Here is a 13,952-nt window from a genome sequence, read left to right on the forward strand (position 1 = left end):
GGAATATGGGTCGATACGTAGCTTTAACATTCAACTCCTCCTGTGTCACATCTTGCCTAGACATGGTCTGTATCAGTCTGTTTACAGGCTTAACCAGACGACCAAATCTTGACCTGACGTGATTGTGTGCGTCAGAGAAGACAGAGCAAGTGGGTAAGGTCTGGTCAGATGTGAGGCAAGTATCAGTCTGTGTCACCTTGCCAGTAGTACAGTCTGGGTGTCTCGCATGAGGGGCAATACCTGCAGCCTTCAAAAACTTACAGTCACCAGGCACAAACTGATCAGACACATCGCTATCAGGTGAGACTGAAGCCGCATGGAGGTCAGGGGTCACAATAGTTACGTCAGTGATGTGCATCCCCGATAAAGGTGAATCAGACAACTGTGTGACCCACTCCACGGTCCTCATTCTTGAGTCCACAGGTTCTGGATCAGTTAACGGGGCATTTTCTTCATCCACAGGTGAGGGAGCGTCATTTCCAGCGTCAAGGCATGACTCAGTCTCACAGAGAGACTCAGGAATGGATGAAGCGACGCTGGACATTTCACTTGCTTCAATCACAGGGAGGAAATTGGCCAGCATCAGCAGGTTCCTGTGAACTACCCTTTCTTGTCCAGACACAGTGTCACAAATCCTGTATGTGTGCGTCTCTGAGTTCACATCCACCACAGTGTAGATTTTTGACTCCCATCGGTCGGCAAGCTTCTTTTTACCCCTCTCCTTTTTGTTGGCCAGAAGTACCCTGTCACCAATCTCAATGGTGGACCCCTTCACTCTCCTGTTGTATAGTTGAGCGTGTCTGCCCTGTTCTTTTTTTGCATGGTCTTGAGCTATCACCATCGCTTCTTTCAAATCGTCAGCGAGAGATGCCACATACTTATCATAACCTGTCACAACTGAGTCATGGAGGACAGAGCGGAACAGAACATCAACAGGAAGGCGAGGGACACGACCAAACATCAGGTAAAAAGGAGGGAAGCCTGTCGTCTCATGGACCGCACAGTTATACATGAATGTCAGCGTCTGCAGTCGCCTAGGCCAGTCAGCTTTTTCTTCAGGAGACAACGCACGTATCATACCACCCAATGTCCTGTTAAACCGTTCCACGCTCCCATTACCCATCGGATGGTAGGGGGTCGTGTGAGACTTCCTGACACCTGAGACCTTGAGGAGCTCACTTATCAGGTGACTTTCAAAGTTAGTACCTTGGTCGCTATGGATTCTTTCTGGAAACCCAAAAACACAAAAGTACCGGTCCCAGAGAACCCTTGCCACCTGCCTAGCTGTCTGGTCTTTGCATGGAAATGCCTGAGCCATTCGAGTAAAGTGGTCAGTAACCACCAAAACGTCAATGGATCTATTTCTGAAGTCTTCGGCTGACCAGAAATCTATACAGACTAGCTCCATTGGTCTGCTCGACGTTATGCTCTCTAGAGGAGCCCTTCCTTCAGGTTCAGCTGTCTTGCTGACAATGCATCGCTGACAGTGACGTACATAATCTCTCACATCTCTATCTAGGGACAGCCAGAAAAACCTTTGTCTTGTTAAGCTGAGGCTCCTGAACTGACCCTGGTGTCCAGCACCGTCATGAACACCTTGCAGAACCTCAGGCTTAAGTGCATCAGGAACAACATATTGAAAGCGCTTTCCCCTGGTTTTCAGATCTTTTGAGATTCTATACAACACACCATTAATCACAGTAAACCTATCCCAGTGTTTCAAATATCTTATAACAGGGACAGACTCATTAAACCTCTCTCTCCTAGAAGGTCTCCTGCGCCTCTCAACATAGACCAATACACGAGAAAGGGTCCTGTCCTCCAACTGTTTATCACCAAGCTCTTTTTCAGTGTAAGCAGGTAAGGTGTCTAGGCCAGGCGGAATCAACTGCGGCAGGAACTGCAAGACATCAACAGCACGGGCCCTTGAGCCAGCATCCCACTCAATGTGAGACTGCAAGATAGCAGACACATCCTCTGACGCGATACACTGAGTCTGCATGGCAAACGGACCGCATGGGGACCGGCCAATTTCGCTTGGTGGGGAGGGTTTCACATGACCACTAGATGACCTGAAGGCGTCCTGAACCAACACATTCGACATATCTACAGCTGTAGAGAGGAGACCTGCATAGGGTTCAGCAAGTAGTCTGCAGCCAACACTCTCTTTAACAAATGGCACACGACTCAAGGCGTCAGCAACGTTGTTCTGGTGGCCTGGTACATATTTAATACCAAAGTCGTAACTCGCCAATTTAGCAACCCACCGTTGTTCACAGCAGTCTAGCTTCGGCTTTGTTAGTATGTGAGTCAACGGGTTATTGTCTGTCCAAACTGTGAATTTGTGGCCCTTCAACCAGTGACTGAACTTGTCACAGACCGACCATTTCAAAGCTAGAAACTCTAAACGATGAGCTGGATAATTTTTCTGGGACTGAGACAATGACTTGCTGGCGAAAGCTATCGGTCTGGCACGCGCTTCACCCTCTTGAATCTGTGACAACACAGCGCCTATGCCATCCAGGGATGCATCAGTTGACAACAGGAAGGGGCGTGTGAAGTCAGGGTGGGCTAGGACCACACTGTGAATCAACGAGGATTTCAGTTTTTCAAACGCTTGTTCCTGTTCCACTGTCCAGTCAGAAGAGTGCAGCTTCCTGCATGACATTTTGGTTTTATGTTTCAACGCCTTCATTTTCACACCCTTTAGCAGGTTAAAGAGTGGCTTAGCAATGGCAGAATATCCTGGCACAAAATGTTGATAGTAATTTACCATCCCCAAGAATGATCTTATCCGCTTCTGGGATGGGGTCACACCATCGAGTTCCATTAAGTCAGCACTTGTCATGTTTACGATGCTCTCAACTTTGCTCGGGTCTGTTGAAACACCTTCCTCATTTATTATGTGGCCTAGAAACTTGACAGACTTTTTGAGGAGAAAGCACTTCTTAGGTGCCAACTTTAAGTTATGACTGCGCAGCTTGTCAAAAACCATTTCTAGGCGCTGCAAAGCAATGTCCTCATCAGGTGCAAACACCAACAAATCATCCAAATAGCACAACAGACTTAGATAATTTTGGTCCCCAAAAATACTGGTCATCATGCGCATGAAACTACCAGGACTGTTGCAGAGACCCTGGGGAAGACGATTGTATTCATATAAACCCATGGGAGTAGTAAAGGCAGAATACTTTCTATCATCTTCATGTAGTGGCATGTTATAAAAACCTGAAGTCAAATCCATGGTACTGAAAAGACAGTTGCCTCCCAGAGCGGCCAAACAATCTGCTTGGTGGGGAAGGGGATGAGCATCCTTCAGAGTCCTCTTATTCAACCAGCGAAAGTCTGTGCAGATGCGGAGGTCTCCATTTTTTTTCCACACCAGCACCAGTGGCGATGCGTACTCGCTGGTTGACTTTCTGATGATTTCTCTTTGCTCCATGTCACTCAGTACTTGACGCAGCTTCTGGTACTGGCTAGGAGGCACTCTCCTGTATGGGAGCCTGAATGGCCTGCTGTCAGACAGATGAATGCGGTGCACAAAACCCTTTGCCTCCCCACAGTCCAGTTGGTGGCGTGAAAAGACATCTTCATACTGCAAAACAAGATGAGCCAGCCTCTTCTTACAATGTTCTGACACCTCACACGACTCAATGTCAATGTTGCACAGTCCAACAGACTTGAGCTTGTCTATCACAGAGTCAATATCAGCGGCAGGTGGCATAGCTGATTGGGTGCAACTGAGCAGGGGAGCTCCTGAGAGTTGGGCAACATCCATGTCTTCAAGGGCAACACAGGAGTAAACATCAGCCAGTTTAGCATTGCGCCTCAATAGCACAGGCCTGTCAGAAGTGTTAATGAGTTTTAGAGGGACCCACCTATCTCCCCACATTGGGGATACGATCCTCGCAACCAACACACCTCTAGGAGCTGAACGGGATGACGTCGGCTCAGTCATGACGGCGCTGCCTGGTGAAACCGCAGTGTTCCTGGGTAGTTTTCCCCAGATGAGGTACTCACGACCAGGCTCCAGGCAGACAGCAGAGTTGCACCTGACTGTGCCGATCCTGTCAGGAGCATCCTCACCTCTCCAGGGGTTCAGGCCAGCCAGCATGGACAGGAAACATTCCACCTCTGGATCTGTGTGTGAGCAGGGACCAGAAACTGTTCTCCAAAACGAGTCACATCTTTTAGACTGGTGTAGAATGTATTTTAAAACATTAGTTCCCAGGATTAACTCATCCTGTTGACCAGGGACAACAAGTGTGGGGACCAGCATTTTACAGCCATACACTTCCATTTCAATGTCAAAAGCACACTTTGGCTTCACACGTAAACCCCCACAACCAATAAGAGTCACATTCACATCGATTTGATTTTGGCCAGATAGTACACCAGTCTCCCTCAATCTCATTTCCACTGTCTCACTAATGCTGCAGGCCATCGAACCACTGTCCATCATGCCACCCAATGTAACAACCCCACCCACAGTCACAGGTGTGTAAAAGAGACTGTCACTCTGTCTAACTCTGTGAATATTCTGATAAACAACTTCAGAGTCATTGCAGGAGGCCTTGGTGGATGTGTAAACCGTTTCAGCATCAGACATGTCATCAAATAGGGAGTTTGTGTGAAGACCTGTACTGCCTCCCTCCGAATACAGGTCAGCTAGTTTCCCTCAGACTGGGGCTGGGGGGAGTTATTGGCAGTACAGTTCAGTTTGGTGTGGCCAGGAGCAAAACAGGTGAAGCACAGTCTGTCAGACATGCAGTGGGAAATGGTGGTGTGGCGCGGATCATCACAAATTCTACAGGCTGCCTCCCTGGGACGTCGACCCCGTGTGGCACGCTGGAATCTCCCACCTTGACTTTGATGAGCAGTGTCGCCTCGCTGCATCTTATCCATCATCATCTGGAACATGTCAACCATGCGGGTGAGAAGTCTTTCTTCTGTCTGTTGGAGATTTTGCACCACCGCTAGAGCAGGGGTAAGGCTTGGGGAACGCTGGTGTTCATTTGGAACAGAGGCAGACATTGGGGGAGTGAGAGGGGAACAGTACACATGACGCTGAGCTTGGGGAAAGAGAGGAGAGGGAACTGGGGCGCGACACTCTTCAGACACTGGCAGGCTTACTGACGGTGGACCGGCCTGCTCAGAGGCCACAGCGGTGATGTGACTCTTTAACTGTGCAGTACCAGCAGCTCTTCTATTAGCCCTTGACTCTCCCTGGTAGTCATCGATTCTCTGTTGAACATCACGGGACGTCCACTCATGAAGTGGCTTACACTTTAAAATGCAGGATAGTTCCGGGTCAGGACAGTGTTTGACAAACATGAGAGCCACTTCATCATACATGTTCTCTGCCCGTTTTCCTTGTCTGTGAAGACCCTCAAGAGCCAGGTCTGCTGCTTTGTTCAGTCTTATCCAGTAGTCTACTGGGTTCTCTCTGTGCTTGGGCAGAGTAGCATAAAAGTCAGCAAGAGGGAGACATGACGGAGCATCACTGAAATACTGGAGTAGGATATTGTATATTAGTTCAGGTCTCTGTCTAACATTCAGTCCAGGATCACTACGCAATGCTATCTGCACTACATCCCTGGCTTTGCCCATCAAATGGTTCAAGATTTCCTCCGCCTGATCATCTACAATAACATTGTGTCTCTTGAGGTAAGTCTTAGTCATAACAATCCAGTCTTGCACTGAATACCTGTCAGTGTTGTCACCTCTAAATGTCTGGAGGTCTTTATCTGACTTAACTTGAACTGTCAAATGCTGGAGATCATGCTTGCTAACTCCATTGTGTGTGTTCTGCACAGCAGGACTACTCTGACAGTCACTCTGCATATTCACAACACCAGCTGACATTAGCTTTTCAACAATGGATTCACCAATTTGGGCACCTAACTGCCCAACCATGTCAGTGAGGTGGTGGATGGCATCAACATCACTGTTGGGTGTGGAAGTGTGAGGTGTCTCCCTCATGGACTCGTCAACAGGGGTGAACAGCAAACCTCGACCCAACCCCTTATTTGTACACCCATCAGCTGTAATGCTGGAACGCCCCACCTCCCTACTATTAGTGAATTCAGAACACAAAATACCCCTACCTCTTGATAACACAGGGGTAATAAACTTATCCATCGTGATGCCAATAATGATCTGTACTTGCGTTGTGTAATTATACCGGAACAAACGGACTCGGAAAAAAAAATAAGACGTGTTTTAGCACAAAATAATGTACTACCGAAAGTTACCAACCCACTGAAAACAAAAGAGGGAGAGAAAAAAAAATAAATCACTGTACCCAAACACACTGTTTTGAGATCCGACCACACAATAATCATCAACTGTAGATCAGGACAGCAGCGCAGCATCCGCGGCGACAAGCATCAAGCCGATCTGAAGATCCGAAGGTTCACGGCACCAGTGTAACTGTTCTGGGTCGGCACAATGACGAGGCTTTTTCCACTGTTCACAGCTTCATTTATTTTCCTTCCAACCTGCGGGCGACAATCAGACAATGTCGGTACCCGGTCTTTCTTTGGCTTACGCCCTCAGCCATGTAAAACTTTTCTGTGAGGGAAAAAGGGAGGGGCTCCACAACCCAGGGGGACTACAGGAACTCAGAATGGACAAAAATATATTAAACCGCCCTTTCACAGGTGAGCAGAAAAGAGAACTATTTGGAGATAAAATTCACAAACAAAATATAATAAATAACAAAGGTGTATTTTAACTCCGTTACACCATACACATATATATATACACACACATATATATATATATATATATATATATATATATATATATATATATATATATATATATATATATATATATATATGTATATGTGTATATATATATATATATATGTATATATGTATAATGTGTGTATATATGTGTATATATATTGTTATATATATACACATATATATAACAATATATATACACATATATATACACATATATATATATATATATATATATATATATATATATATATATATGTATATATATATATATGTATGTATATATATATATATATATGTATATATATATGTATATATATATATATACCGTGTATATATATATATATATATATATATATATATATATATATATATATATATATATATATATGTATATATATATGTATATATATATATATATGTGTGTGTGTATATATATATATATATATATATATATATATATATATATATATATATATATATATATATATATATATATATATATATATATATATATATATATATATATATACCAAAGTGCAAAGCCATAGGCTCACACAAGTACAGTAAATAATTTAAATTAGGAACACAGCATCATCGTTTTCACAGCTTTTTGGTTGTTAGAGGCAGAGAGTGTTTTAACGTAGACTTCTAATTCTTTTTAAAGGCACAAAAAACAGGTCGGGTATTGAGAAACTTACATTTATGAATATAAAACTTAGCCAATAGTATAATGAGGTTGCAAAGGTAAAATTCCTTTTCACATTTGTTTTCATACAATGTAAATCCAAATAGCACATCTTTAAAACAAAGGCCAATTAGAAAATGGGTAAGCTTTAAGTTATTTACTGAAATTGAGTGAGCCTTTCGCTTTGCACTTTGTTTGTTATATATATATATATATATATATATATATATATATATATATATATATATATATATATATATATATATATATATATATATATATATATATATATATATATATATATATATATATATATTGCATTCTATTTTAGTTACTTTGAATTTACAACCCCCTGGCGATGTATTGTACTGTTTTTGTACATTGATTATTATTTCTGAACTGTTTGTAAATGTTGAAATTTATAAATAAAGGTTTATAAAATAAAATTAAAAAAATGGGTAAGCGAAAACGGCGCGCTTTTTTGGCGTCACTTCCGGTATAAAAAAAATGGCGAGGGCGACAACAGAAGACGCTCAACTGTAAATAATAAAGTGACGATTGTTTTGGTTCTCCGAGCGTCATGACGCATTTGTTTGTGCAGCGATAAAGAGCCGAGCGAACTGCGGGATCTGCCAAACTGTAAATATTCTCTTATTTTGTCACATATTACGCGTAATAAGCGCTTCAAAGTGCCTTCTTTTTGTGACGTCGTCCTCCCGTGTAGTAATGCTCTTTATGTCAAGAAGAGTTCATCTTACTCTTTTGTACTTTTTAAATAAAACTACCCGTTTTACTTGATGGAAAATGTGTAGCTGCACTGTTGATTGTGAATTATAATTATTCAATAGTTCCTGTTGCTTGTGTAGACCTGACATACAGTCCTGGTCAAAAGTGTACATACATAAAGCTGCTGTCTGGACTTTACAATCATTTCCTAAACTCTTATTTTTTTGTGATGTAGTGATTGGAGCACATACTTGTTGGTCACAAAAAAACATTCCTGAAGTTTGCTTCTTTTATGAATGTATTATGGGTCTACTGAAAATGTGAGTAAAAGTATACATACAGCAATGTTAATATTTGCTTACATGTCCTTTGGCATGTTTCACTGAAATAAGGCGCTTTTGGTAGCCATTCACAGAACTTTCCTCCAGAAGGTCTTATCTTTGTCCATGTGATGTCAGATGAAACAAAAATGGAGCTGTTTGGCCACAATACCCAGCAATATGTTTGGAGGAGAAAAGGTGAGGCCTTTAATCCCAGGAACACCATTCCTACCGCCAAGCATGGTGGTGATAGTATTATGCTCTGGGCCTGTTTTGCTGCCAATGGAACTGGTGCTTTAAATGGGACAATGAAAAAGGAGGATTACCTCCAAATTCTTCAGGACAAGCTTAAAATCATCAGCCCAGAGGTTGGGTCTTGGGCGCAGTTGGGTGTTCCAACAGGACAGTGACCCCAAACACACGTCAAAAGTGGTAAAGGAATGGCTAAATCAGGCTAGAATGAAGGTTTTTAGAATGGCCTTCCCAAAGTCCTGACTTAAAGGTGTGGACAATGCTGAAGAAACAAGTCCATGTCAGAAAAGCAACACATTTAGCTGAACCGCACCAAATTTTGTGGTCAAAAATTCAAGCAGAAGCTTGTGGATGGCTACCAAAAGCGCCTTATTGCAGTGAAACTTGCCAAGGGACATGTAAGCAAATATTAACATTGCTGTATGTATACTTTTGACCCAGCAAATTTTCAGTAGACCCATAATAAATTCATGAAAGAAGCAAACTTCATGAATGTTTTTTTGTGACCAACAAGTATGTGCTCCAATCACTACATCACAAAAAAATAAGAGTTGTAGAAATGATTGGAAACTCAAGACAGCAGCATATATATATATATATATATATATATATATATATATATATATATATATATATATATATATATATATAGTATATATATATATAAAATATAATATATACATATTATATATAGATATTATATATATATATATGTATATATATACATATATATATATATATATATATATATATATATATATATATATATGTATATATATATATATATATATATATATATACATACATACACAAAAGCCAAAAGCAGTGAAGTTGTCACGTTGTGTAAATGGTAAATAAAAGGAGAATACAACAAATCCTTTTCAACTTATATTCAATTGAATAGACTGCAAAGACAAGATATTTAACGTTCCAACTAGTAAACTTTGTTATTTTTTGCAAATATTAGCTCATTTGGAATTTGAAGCCTGCAACATGTTTCAAAAAAGCTGGCACGAGTGGCAAAAAAGAGTGAGAAAGTTGAGGAATGCTCGTCAAAGACTTATTTGGAACATCCCACAGGTGAACGGGCTAATTGGGAACAGGTGGGTGCCATGATTGGGTATAAAAGCAGCTTCCGTGAAATGCTCAGTCGTTCACAAACGAGGACGGGGCGAGGGTCACCACTTTGTCAACAAATGCCCGAGCAAATTGTTTAAGAACAACATTTGTCAACCAGCTATTGCAAGGAATTTAGGGATTTCACCATCTACGCTCCGTAATGTCATCAAAAGGTTCAGAGAATCTGGAGAAAGCATCAAAAAGCGACATCAGTGTGTAAAGGATATCACCACATGGGCTCAGGAACACTTCAGAAAACCACTGTCAGTAACTACAGTCGGTCGCTACATCTGTAAGTGCAAGTTAAAACTTTACTATGCAAAGCCACAGCCATTTATCAACAACACCAAGAAACGTTTTCTTGTAGTTAACATTATATTTTCACATTTTCTTGTAGTTGACATTATATTTTCACGTTTTCTTGTAGAATCTAAACATGAGCAGTCGAAGGAAAAAGGCGCCCCCCGTGAAGGTGGATGAGGATGCTAAAAAGAGGCTGGACTGGAACATGCTGGAGGACCGGCGGAACGAAGAGATCCAGGAGAGCGATGACCAAACCCCGACATGCTCCGGTCTCACTGCCGGGCCCTCGCTCGACATCCCCGTCGGCTCGCCTCAGTTGGCCGAGGAATTTCCCAGCTCCTCCGCGTCCCTGGCGCTGGCCGTGCTGCCCGCCTCCCGGCTGGGCCACGTCTGGAAGGCTCTCATCGGGGAGTTCCGCGTCCGGACGGCTTGGCTCCCGCCCGACCGCGACCGCAGGGCGTTCACGTTGCACAAGATGGAGGAGCAGCTGTGCGTCAGCTTCGGCGGCGCCGAGGAGCCCGCCGAGGCGCCCCATGGCGACACCTGCACGGCGGAGTGCAGCCTCACTCGGATCCCGCTGGAGGATTTGGACTGGCTGCAGAAGAGAAGGGTGGTGCAGCTTAGTCATGAAGAAGAAGACAACTCCTTCAAGGTACGAGGTACAGATCCACCCATACGGTTTTTTCAGGGCTGATACGGTTATTAGTAGTCAAGAAGGAGGATAATCGATATTTGAAGCCAATATTGATTTGCAGTAAATGTCAGTGTTTCCCACACATTCATTTATTTGTGGCGGCCTGCCACGAAATAATTACGTCCGCCACAAATAAAAAAATGTTTTTTTTTTTTTTTAATGTTTTTTTATTTATTTATTTTTTGGTCCTCTCCAGCTTCTCAGGCAAATCATCTAGTCCAGGGGTCACCAACCTTTTTGAAAGCAAGAGCTACTTCTTGGGTAGTGATTAATGCGAAGGGCTACCAGTTTGATACACACTTAAATAAATGGCCAGAAATAGCCAATTTGCTCAATTTACCTTTAACTCTATGTTATTATTAATAATTAATGATATTTACACTTAATTGAACGGTTTAAAAGAGGAGAAAACACGAAAAAAATGACAATTAAATTTTGAAACATAGTTTGTCTTCAATTTTGACTCTTTAAAATTCAAAATTCAACCGAAAAAAAGAAGAGAAAAACTTAAAAAAAATAATTTATGGAACATCATTAGTACTTTTTCCTGATTAAGATTAATTTTAGAATTTTGATGACATGTTTTAAATAGGTTAAAATCCAATCTACACGTTGTTAGAGTATATAGCAAATTGGACCAAGTTATATTTCTAACAAAGACAAATGACTATTTTTTCTAGATTTTCCAAAACAAAAATTTAAAAAAAAATTCAAAAGACTTTGAAATAAGATTTAAATTTGATTCTACAGATTTTTTGGATTTGACAGAATAATTTTTTTGAATTTTAATCATAATAAGTTTGAAGAAATATTTCACGAATATTCTTCGTCGGAAGAAGAATTAAATTAAAATCTATTTATTATTCTTTACATTAGCATTTTTTTTTACTTGAACATTGATTTAAATTGTCAGGAAAGAAAAGGAAGGAATTTAAAAGGTAAAAAGGTATATGTGTTTAAAAATCCTAAAATCATTTTTAAGGTTGTATTTTTTCTCTAAAATTGTCTTTCTGAAAGTTATAAGAAGCAAAGTAAAAAAATGAATGAATTTATTTAAATAAGTGAAGACCAAGTCTTTAAAATATTTTCTTGGATTTTCAAATTCTATTTGAGTTTTGTCTCTCTTAGAATTAAAAATGTCGGGCAAAGCGAGACCAGCTTGCTAGTAAATAAATACAATTTAAAAAATAGATGCAGCTCACTGGTAAGTGCTGCTATTTGAGCTATTTTTAGAACAGGCCGGCGGACTACTCATCTGGTCCTTACGGGCTACCTGGTGCCCGCGGGCACCGCGTTGGTGACCCCTGATATAGTTGATGTAGATGCCCATATCGGCTGTTCAGATTTGCTTTACAAAAGAGAAGTGTAGGATACTTCTCTTGTTGCCTTATTTGTATTTTGACTTTATTAAATGTATTTATATTAGAAACACAACATGTGTATATAACAAAGGGTGCAAAGTGTGCAGGCAGTAGGAAACACGTGGTTAAGTGTAGGGAGTAAAACTGATGGCAGTCTAAAGTTCAAGATTTTTGGAGCTCTTTGTTCAACGGATCAGATGTTTGATGAAGCTCTGTGTCAAGCTGCTGCTGTTTTGAGGCATGTTTAAAAAAAAAAGCACTTTGTGACTTCAATAATAAATATGGCAGTGCCATGTTGGCATTTTTTTCCATAACTTGAGTTGATTTATTTTGGAAAACCTTGTTACATTGTTTAATGCATCCAGCCGGGCATCACAACAAAATTAGGCATAATAATGTGTTCATTCCACGACTGTATATATCGGTATCGCTTGATATCGGAATCGGTAATTAAGAGTTGGACAATATCGGAATATCGGATATCGGCAAAAAAGCCATTATCGGACATCTCTAGTATATACACTACCGTTCAAAAGTTTGGGGTCACCCAAACAATTTTGTAGAACAGCCTTCATTTCTAAGAACAAGAATAGACTGTCGAGTTTCAGATGAAAGTTCTCTTTTTCTGGCCATTTTGAGCGTTTAATTGACCCCACAAATGTGATGCTCCAGAAACTCAATCTGCTCAAAGGAAGGTTAGTTTTGTAGCTTCTGTAACGAGCTAAAGTGTTTTCAGATGTGTGAACATGATTGCACAAGGGTTTTCTAATCATCAATTAGCCTTCTGAGCCAATGAGCAAACACATTGTACCATTAGAACACTGGAGTGATAGTTGCTGGAAATGGGCCTCTATACACCTATGTAGATATTGCACCAAAAACCAGACATTTGCGGCTAGAATAGTCATTTACCACATTAGCAATGTATAGAGTGTATTTCTTTCAAGTTAAGACTAGTTTAAAGTTATCTTCATTGAAAAGTACAGTGCTTTTCCTTCAAAAATAAGGACATTTCAATGGGACCCCAAACTTTTGAACGGTAGTGTATGTATATGTGTATACGTGTATATATATCTGTATATTTAAGTAATTGTATACATACATACATATGTGTACGTATGTATGTATATATGTTTTTGTGTTTTTAAATCTGTCCTGTCCCGCCTCTTAAGCAAATCACATTGTAGATGTATGCCCATATCTGCTGTACAGATTTACTTTAGTTCTCTTGTTGCTTAATTTGTATTATTAACTTTATTAAATGTTTTTTGGTATAATTTTCTTCAACAAAACCAGTTTCCTTTGAAGTAATAAGGACATTTATCAGAGCTGTTTATCTATTTTACAGAGGAATGGAGTTAATCCTAGAACTGGCACCCGATGTTATTAAAAAGTATGATATTTAGGATGAAGAATCGCTTTAAATCGATTCTGAATCGAATCGTTACCACGAAGAATCCAATCGAATCAATACAGCCGATACTGATTAAAAAAAGTTTGATACCGATGTACGTCAATATGCCAAATATCAGCGCGGATAATCGGTTGATCCTTAGTATGAGGGAAGGACTTGAAAGTGTGTTAACATCTCGCTACTTCTGCCAGGTGGGGATTTACTTTCTTGAAAGCGCATTAGGGAAGCCGGACTTCCTCAGCGAGGGCAACGCTCGCAAGAAGAAAGCCAATCAGCTGGTGCAGAAGACCATGGCGTATTTTTATGACTTCACCATCCCCGGTGAG

At 40.7% G+C, this 13,952-nt stretch overlaps 1 protein-coding gene across 2 annotated transcripts in view; it reads left to right on the forward strand.

Moving 5' to 3' along the window:
* The first annotated feature begins 7,937 nt into the window (after window positions 1-7,937).
* Window positions 7,938-13,952, forward strand: part of LOC133647101 (E3 ubiquitin-protein ligase SHPRH-like) — a 54,206-nt gene continuing 48,191 nt past the window's right edge. Inside the window, exons 1-4 of one of the 2 annotated variants that reach the window (XM_062043214.1) lie at window positions 7,946-8,076; window positions 10,028-10,146; window positions 10,282-10,809; window positions 13,818-13,947. In XM_062043214.1, the coding sequence (XP_061899198.1) occupies window positions 10,291-10,809; window positions 13,818-13,947 (649 nt within the window). In that variant the 5' untranslated portion in view covers window positions 7,946-8,076; window positions 10,028-10,146; window positions 10,282-10,290. Of the gene's footprint in view, window positions 8,077-10,027; window positions 10,147-10,281; window positions 10,810-13,817; window positions 13,948-13,952 lie in introns of both variants that reach the window. The other variant, XM_062043215.1, reaches the window with a different exon arrangement.

Source organism: Entelurus aequoreus, linkage group LG03, assembly GCF_033978785.1.
Source record: "Entelurus aequoreus isolate RoL-2023_Sb linkage group LG03, RoL_Eaeq_v1.1, whole genome shotgun sequence".
Classification (NCBI taxonomy): domain Eukaryota; kingdom Metazoa; phylum Chordata; class Actinopteri; order Syngnathiformes; family Syngnathidae; genus Entelurus; species Entelurus aequoreus.